The 8,733-nt window shown below is 35.5% G+C and overlaps 2 protein-coding genes across 3 annotated transcripts in view; one reads left to right on the forward strand and one right to left on the reverse strand.

The window, feature by feature from the left end:
- Positions 1-8,733, reverse strand: part of kif4 (kinesin family member 4) — a 251,636-nt gene that overhangs the window by 237,054 nt on the left and 5,849 nt on the right. The gene's annotated exons all lie outside the window — the stretch shown is intronic.
- Positions 6,641-8,727, forward strand: LOC107684020 (uncharacterized). Of its 2 annotated transcripts, none has more exons than XR_001633804.1 (5): positions 6,641-7,105; positions 7,554-7,682; positions 7,841-8,034; positions 8,374-8,514; positions 8,604-8,727. XR_001633804.1 is itself a non-coding variant. In XM_016480145.1 (5 exons), exons 1-5 carry the CDS (start codon positions 6,893-6,895, stop codon positions 8,615-8,617), a joined length of 696 nt encoding a protein of 231 aa, XP_016335631.1. In that variant the 5' UTR covers positions 6,641-6,892; the 3' UTR covers positions 8,618-8,727. The 2 variants fall into 2 exon arrangements, 1 of the variants encoding a protein (XP_016335631.1); XM_016480145.1 differs by having other exon boundaries at positions 8,369-8,514.

An 8,733-nucleotide genomic window follows, 5' to 3' on the forward strand; every position in this document is an offset into this window, starting at 1 on the left:
CATCATATGACCCCTTTAAATATTTTTGAATGAGCGTTTGCGCTGTTTACTTTCACTTTCGATTTCGCGATCACACGCACTCTGTGTAAGGGAGCACAGCACATCTTACAAGATACTCCAGCATGGTCTTGTCAGTCATCTCTCCTTATTCTCAACCTGAGAACAGTAAAATCTGACTCCTGCAGCTCTTGTTGGATGCAGGGTTGCCAAGTCCACGTTTTTTCCACAGAATTGGGCTACTTTTAAACTGTTGCCATGGGTTGATTTTCCCAAGTGGGTTAAAGGTTTGAAATATTGCATAAATTACATTTGACAGAAATGCTTGTATTGAAACATTTTGTATTCTACCTATGATAAAACTTTCATGGACTTCTACATCTACATTAACTGTTCCCTCCTGGTGGAATGACCTGCCCAGCTCAATCCAAGCAGCTGAGTCCTTAATATTTTCAAGGAATGGCTGAAAACACCTCTTTCATCTTCATTTGACCCTCTAACTCTAGCCCTCTCTATTATAATGATAATTTTATCTTCTTTTTTTTTTTTTATTAAAAAACTTGACCCTCTAACATTTGCACTCTCTATTCTATTTCTATTCTAAGAATTTTATTTATAAAGAAAGAAGAGACTCTAACACTAGCATTCTCTATTCTTTCTACTTATTTTCTTTTTATTTATTATAAATGATGACCTTCTAACACTTGCATTATATTTTAAATATTGGGTACAGAAACCAAAAGAGTATGTATTATAGGGCCTTTCGCACCGTGGGAACCTTTTCATAGTACCAGAACTAATTGTGGAACTAGTTTGAAATAATGGTTTGACTTCAGTTTTGTGAAACTATAAATAAAAATATCTGCATGAAACAGCAGAGCTGAATGAGACGCAGATTCACTCTCTGCCAGCAGGTGGCGCTTAAAGCATTTCCTTGGTTTCCGCTGTAAACAAAGCAGCGCTGAACTTATGAACTTTAATATGCATTATACAGAGGCACAATGAAAAGAAAAAATACCATCTAAACTTTTCTAAAGACAGTAAGTTCCCCTCAGACATGCATTCATATAAACTCCTACACCTAAATGAATCGCGATTTGTTTAGCATCTCAACCGATTTGAATCGTCACATATTTGAATCGATTTTCAACTGGCTCGCAGTTAATCGTTACATCCCTAATACAAATATTAAATGATTTAAATAACTGAAAAGATACTTTCAAAATTAAACAAACTGCCAGCAGGTGGCGGCAAGTCACTGATTTTTATCACTGAATCATTCATTCAATTGATTCATTCGAATGGCCGATTCATTCAGGAATGAATCAAGTGACTGTCTTTATGAATGGGTAATCAATAATGTTTGCCTTTCTATTACTACTATTAATATTAAAGCAATCGTTATAATACTTTTTTGTATACATTTTAATTCCTTTGTTTAACAGTTCTATCTGATTATTAGACATTAGACAGAACTGAACGACGACAGTGAACAAGAGGGAGAATGTGAGCTGTGCGCGCTCAGGTGCTGCCGTTCTCAGCGCCGTCAAAATAAAAGAGCCTCGAACACATCGGCCAAACAGAAAAACTTATCGGCCGATGCCGATATTTTGAAAATGCCAAATATCGGCCATGGCGATATATCGGTCAGTTTGGCTGAGAGTGAAAGCTGTGTTCCTCTCATACATTGGTAAGCGAACTCATGAACTCGAATGTGATAAACAAGTGTTTTTAAATGTAGGACGACTATCTTTTTTTCCCGCAGCCAAACGCTGCAGGTCGGAGATCCGGCACGGTGCCGGAGAACTTGAAGCCCTGTGTTAATCTATTAATATGTTAAAATGAAAGTGAAAAGAGGCAATACTGTTTGATATAATATTTCGTTTCATTGTAATGTACGTTCCCTGAACTACATTTCTGCGGCTATTAATATGTTTAAATGAAAACAAAAAGAGGCAATGGTGTTTGACATCATATTTCATCTTATTGTAAATACAGCGAGGAAAATTGCAGTAGTCAAGGCGAGCTGACTGACGTTATGCTTTTTGCAGAATTACCAGAATTACCATCCCGTCCGCGAGAGTTCACACTCCCGAGTCAAACTTGCGAAGTCCGAACTAACGAGGATGCAAGTCCGAAATTTGCGTACCAAGAGGCGAAACTCTTTGCTTTTTGGGTAACAGCTACTAGGTGGCGCTTCGGTAGCGCGGCTGCCATTTTGAGGTGAAAATTCCAACTGGATAACAGCACAGATACACAGAAATAGACAGAATAATAACAAGAGAGAGGTCATAGTGGAATAAAAGAACGCAATGTTGGGCAATCCACTGCAAAAACTATCAGTGTGACAGTAAAAATCTTGCCTTTCATCATTTTCCCAAAGACCCTGACAGGTAATTATTCACAAAAGCGTAAAAATATTGTGTGTTTTGAAATGGGACGTCTTATGCACCTGCTAACTTTAACTTTTTTTGTCTAGTAGTAAACTTAAAATCCTTTTAGGAACTGCATGTCCTAGCCATAGAAAACATAATAATGATTTATATGGATATGACACTAAATAATGAGCTTATGCAACTTTACACATTTACAATTACTTACTATATTATTATTTAGCCTACTATTACGCCACTAGGTCTGAAATATATATTGTACGTTTTAATCCCCTGAAACACACTACAAACATGATTATATAGATTAGAACATGATGCATTGCTGTGTCTCTGTCATAATTAAATAATTAAACAATTTTGGAGAAAGTGGCTGTACATGTGTTTTTTGTTTTTTTTTTACTTTTTTTGTTTGTTTGTTTACAGTCTTTCTTTAACGGACATTAGTATAAGAAAATACTGCAAAAACAGTTTACTGTCAAGCTGTTATATTCCTGTTATATATTTTGTCCAAAATTCCTAATTTTTCTGTCATTCATTTAATTTCATATGTTGGTATTAATTCTTTATTTAGTTTATAATGCTAACACTTGAACAAAATATTTTCAACCGAAACTGACATGGTTTCTAGAGAGCAAAAGGTTTTGTGAAAAAAGAAAAGACTTTAAAATGAAGTCTGTAAAATAAACTGTTAAAAGGATTTGATGATCACTAGTCTAGTGATTGTACGTTACTGTTTTCATCGTTCAGTCTGTATTTCAGCTTTAATGTACGTTTTTTTTAAACAAAGCAGCTGATATTTGCCATAGCGACAGCAAGAAGGGTCCGTGTATAATCCGTGTATCATTTGATCATTCGTTTTTTGATTTAATATTGAAAGTAGAAAAATTAGAAAATGGCTCCTTTTTCGTTTTTTCATTTTTTTCCAAAAAACGTAAAACAAGAATTCAGCTTAAGTTTTAATTTTTCGTTCATGGGTGGAAAAATGAATAAACAGCTTGAATATTCAATTTCTACATGTGGGCGGGAATTAAACGCCCCTTTCTGCTGATTGGTCAGCCGAAGTTCAAACCGTGCCTTCATCAGTCCTTCCGCAGTATCACGCAGCAGAATAATAGTCCTCCACTGCTGCAGTTGTATGGATTAACGCATTTATTGCAACTACATTTAATATTTTTTCATCAAACAAACAGGCTCCTCACATGTGTTTTCTTCGTGTCAGTTGCGGCGAGTTCAAAAAATGACCATGCGAAAGACGAGAAGGTGTGGGATCATTTTGAATTAGAAGGAAACAGAAAAGTTTTGTGTAAACTGTGTAATGTCAAATTGTCTTACAATAACTCTACTGGAGCGATGTGTAATCATATTCAATACAGGCACGTAGGCGCTAGCTTAGAGGCTGGCCAAAGCCAGCAAATGTCAATCACGTCATTCACTACAACCCGCAGCCGCTGCGATCCCATTCGCGCCGTCTATTCCTCTAACGAACACCCACTTCGGTGATGGTGCGGGATGTCCAGGCGCTTTTTGAAACTCTATCGGCTTGCTTTTCGTTATGTCTGCGTGCCTGCGACTTCAGTTCCAGCCGAGCGCGTTTTTTCAAGTGCAGGAATTTTATTGTTAATCGCCTCAGGTCCCGTCTTTCACCAGACCACGTTGATAATTTCACTGAACAAATAAATAACGCATGGTCTGAGTAAGTAAAATGGGCACTGTTTATTAGGCCTACCTTCTTTTTTTCGAAACACACAAAAAATGTCCTGCTCGCACTTACCCATTTAAATGCCAGAGAATGGTGAGTTTCACTTTTCATTCTTTAAGCAGATGCAAATCTGTCATAAAATAATCATATGCATCTCATGGCGTAGGCTATATTCCAAACGTTCTGAAGGTATACTGTAAGGTTTGGTGAGAAGCAAACCAAAATGGCAAGTAATTACATTTATGTAAATCATATTCCTATGTGCGAGTGCACAGGAGCTCACGCCGCGCACAAGTGAATGTTCTTTTGAGATATCAATCATTTTTAATTTTAATAAAACAAAAGACTACATTATAAAACTCAGAAGAGTATGTATTTTAATATCTCTGTTGTTCTCCTGTTGTCAGTCAGAATGATAGTTCCTGTGTGAACGTTATATAGGCCTATTATATAGCCTACCCAGATCTTGGTAGTAACTGATTACGTGTAATCTGGATTAGGCTACATAATCAGATTCCAAAAATTAAGCACTTGTAATTAGAGTAAATTACATTTTAAAATACTCTTAATCAGACTACAGTTACTTTTTTATAGATAACATGATTACATATTATTCACACAATAGAAATAAATTATTCATCATTTATTGATTCTCTCCAATTCCTCTTTTTTATCTTTTAAATGTTCCTTTCTAAAATAGTCTACCGCTTATATACACTCAGAAAGTTTTCCAGTTTTGTGGACATTCGCACAGAGATCAGTCATTAGTCCGGTGGCTACACAGCATTTGACCAATGGATTTACAAAAATCATTTCAGGTTTAAGAAGTGTTTCAACATTGCATCAACTACTGATGAACACATTCATTTTTATTTGAATGATCACTCAGTAGGTTATTTAACCATGTATTATTGAAAAGCTTTTGTCTTTCAAACTCATTAAAATACACAAATTCTCGATTTTTTTTTTTTATTTGCAGACACTCAAACTCTTTGTCCTCTGAACCTCTTTCACCTAACATATTTACTTTAAAGGGGGTGGTCAATCAGCAATTCTGTAAAAGACAATAACTCCCTTTGCATTGAACTTTGAGCATCGTAACTTTGCAGATGTTTTTTATTCACAAACAGCAACATTAACACACTAAAGTTAAAAAAGTGAAATCATAATCAGTGATCCTTTAAGTACCCCTGAGATTTTAAAATAAATATTTTAATAATTAAGTATCACATTTGCATGTTCATGGTTCTCTGAAATTGGTGAATGGTCATATGGCATGAAGGTAAACAAAATATTTCATCTTTTTTTAGTAAGTGTATGATTTATTTTAATTTTTTACATTTACATTACTTGTTAGCCTTTCATTAAACTCACACACCCCCTGCAGTTCATTTACGAACCCCAATTTGGGAAACCCTGACGTAATAATGTTTAATGTACTTCATGTTGTTAATTACAATGAAAGGAATATATTTTCTCACTATTTGTATTTTTAAATCATTATGGTACAAGATTAAATCAGTTTAAATCAGTTATAAACTAGTTAGGTCAACATTAATCTAAAAGTAATCAAAAAGTAATCAAAGTAATCTACCTAAAATGTGTAATGTAATGGATTACGTTACTGACTACATTTTTTGTCATGTAATTTGTGTAATTTGGAGGATTACAATTTGTAAGTAATCTACCCAGCTCTGTATATACCCAAGCCAAAGTATTATTCTTTCCTTTTTGTATTAGTGTGTAAAATATTTACTTTGAAACAAATTAATTAATTAATTACTTAATTAAACAAACAAACTTACTGGGGGACCAGGGTAGGCTATGACAGCTGTCATATACCCTGGCATGCCCAGCTGATGCAAAGCATAGAATTTATATCTAGACAGAAGAAAGCCCTGTCTAGGCTGTGCCACAGAACGGGTTGTGTCGAGCCATTCATTTGTCTGGTTGTTTGATGAGAAAAAGATTAAATGTAGTTGCAATAAAATGGTTTAAGAATCTGTACAACTGCAGCAGCAGAGGACTTGTATTCTGCCGCGCGGAACTGCAATAACTGATGACGGCACGGTTTGATTTTTTTTTGTCTGACTAATCAGCAGAAAGGGGCGTTTAATTCCCGCCCACGTGTAGAAATTGAATATTCAAGCTGTTTATTCATTTTTCTACCCCTGAACGAAAAACGAAAAATTAAGCCGAATTCTTGTTTTTCGTTTTTTGCAAAAGATGAAAAAAACGAAAAAAGGAGGCATTTCTCATTTTTCTACTTTCAATATTAAACAAAAAATCAAATGACCAAAAGATACACGGACCCCATGTAATCCATGTATCATTCGTTCGATTAATTTTTAATTAAGAATCCACAATCGGAAATAAGGAAACCAACTTATTTCATAATTTCTTTACAAAACCAAAACGAAAAACAAATAACGACTTGATATTCATATTTTCGTTTCTATGCACAAATTAAAAATGGGGAATAAGAATATGAAATAAATCAGGGTATCTTCCGTCCATTCCAAATCCGTTTTCAATTAAAAAACAGAAAACGAAAAATGTAATCGTTTTTCAATTTATTATATCCGTCATAAAATGAAGAAAAAAGAAGACGGATTTTAAAAAGAAGGAATTAATACATTTTCCTATATTTCGTTTCTCAATCTTACTTCTTAAAACTAAATTGTGAAAAATGAAATAAACAAAATCTTAAAAAGCTACATTTTCCACGACGGAGCTACCTTTTTTCATCAGCATTTGCAAAGGTCAACGGCAGGGGGAGCAAAGACGCGGCAAAATTATTACAATGGCATCTTTAGCAAGGCACGCAGATGTGATCGTCAACATGATTGATGATCATATGACTAATGAAAATATTTCTGCGCACCTATCCCAAATGGGTGTACAAAAATGCTCTGCAAGGAGTGTTCGCAGATTTTGCAAAGAACACAACGTGAAAAGACGCAGCCACGTTGATGATAGTCATCTAGAGCTGGCAGTGGCCAGCGCTATAAATGAGGTAAGTTTATGAACTATTTTTTAAGTTTATTATTCATGTTTATTCATGTTATGTAAGGGGACATTTGTTATGAATGCAGCACAAAAATATTCAGCCTGCAAAAGCAAATATATTTGTTATTACTGATAATGATTGTGTCTTCCTTTCGCATTTGCATTTATTGTACATCTTTGCCAGGATTAATGAGAAGATCTGGCATGACATGTAATCTCAGATGTATATGTAACACTCTTTGTAAACACACACACACACACACACACACACACACACACACCTATCATTAAGGGGACTGTCCATGCGTAATCGTTTTTATACTGTACTATATTCTCCCCCTTTAACTTTGGGAATACCAGTACACACACACACACGCACACACACACACACAATTAGTATAATGCATACTAATGAGTTATATCATAAAAACAACATTTTCTTCTTTGTTCAACAGGTGGGGCCAACATTTGGGCGCACATTTATGACAGGTTATCTGTCATCAAAAGGCATACGTGCAGGTGAAGTTCGGGTCGGTAAAGCACTACGACTGGTTCATCCACCATACCATGAATTGCGACATACGGTAGGTCTTTAAGGCCTTTAACTGAGTTATTTAATACAGTTGTCTAATCATTTTAAGTGAAAGTTTATTAATTAAATAGTATTATTATTGATTATTCCTGAGTGAGTCTGAAATGCAGTGGCAGTTCTGTTATAACAGCTTGTTTTGTGAACTATTAGGGTGTACGCAATCTGAATCCAGTCCCCTACCATGCAGAATACATGGGACATAAACTACACTTGGACCAAAATGAGAAGCTGGTGATGTTTGGAGTGACGCATGTTGTGGCAATAGATGGCTTCAGCAGCCAAATTGTGGCTCATAACACCATGCCTGTTAAAAACAACTTAACAATCTATCAGAAAGTTTACAGGTTAATACATGCCCCATTAACATTTATTCTATGTGTGTCAGTCTTAAATCGATGGTTCTCAATTCCTGACCTGAGTGAACACATCACTGCACTTTTCAGATGTCACAGACTGGAAACATTTTTGACTCCCTGACAAGATATTTCTATGGGCCCCCTACCCATTAAAAACACTATATCACAATACTTTGGCCCTTATGAACAATTTGAAATTGGTGTTAAATGTGACACCAGGTCAATTGGTCTAACTAGAATTGAGAATCATTGTGAACTAATTCAGCATGTTTTGAACATTTAAACTGCACTGCCAGTTTTTGAAGCCTGGATTTTCTTTCAGAGAAGCTGTGACAAAAAACGGCATGTGGGATCAAATCCGGGTTGACCATGGAAGAGTTCTATATGTGCCTGTATATCCAAGAGCTGCTGTCCAGACACAGATACAATATAAACAGGCAACCATATGTACAGACAAAATCATCAAGGGTAAGTTTTTCCTGCCACATTAAAAACCTCACCTGAAGTCCATCATTTCTTTACACAATAAAATAAATAGTATGATACTGTATCCACAGAACCTCAAAGTTGAGCGAATATGGCCAGAAATAAATAACAGAGTCAACTATCCCCTGAAAGAAGCCCTGCTGCAACTTCAAGACCAAGAGGTGATCAACATGGAGGACAACACAACTAGATTTTGTGTAT

The sequence above is a fragment of the Sinocyclocheilus anshuiensis genome, unplaced genomic scaffold (assembly GCF_001515605.1).
Source record: "Sinocyclocheilus anshuiensis isolate Anshui unplaced genomic scaffold, SAMN03320099.WGS_v1.1 scaffold133, whole genome shotgun sequence".
NCBI classification, from domain to species: domain Eukaryota; kingdom Metazoa; phylum Chordata; class Actinopteri; order Cypriniformes; family Cyprinidae; genus Sinocyclocheilus; species Sinocyclocheilus anshuiensis.

What these genes read in the sequence shown, in the direction of transcription:
- LOC107684020 (XM_016480145.1), top strand. Translation starts at nt 6,893, where the DNA reads ATGGCATCTTTAGCAAGGCACGCAGATGTGATCGTCAACATGATTGAT. An exon ending in TGGCCAGCGCTATAAATGAG is followed by an intron (nt 7,106 to 7,553) that starts GTAAGTTTATGA and finishes TTTGTTCAACAG; the next exon opens with GTGGGGCCAACATTTGGGCG. An exon ending in ATCTATCAGAAAGTTTACAG is followed by an intron (nt 8,035 to 8,368) that starts GTTAATACATGC and finishes ATTTTCTTTCAG; the next exon opens with AGAAGCTGTGACAAAAAACG.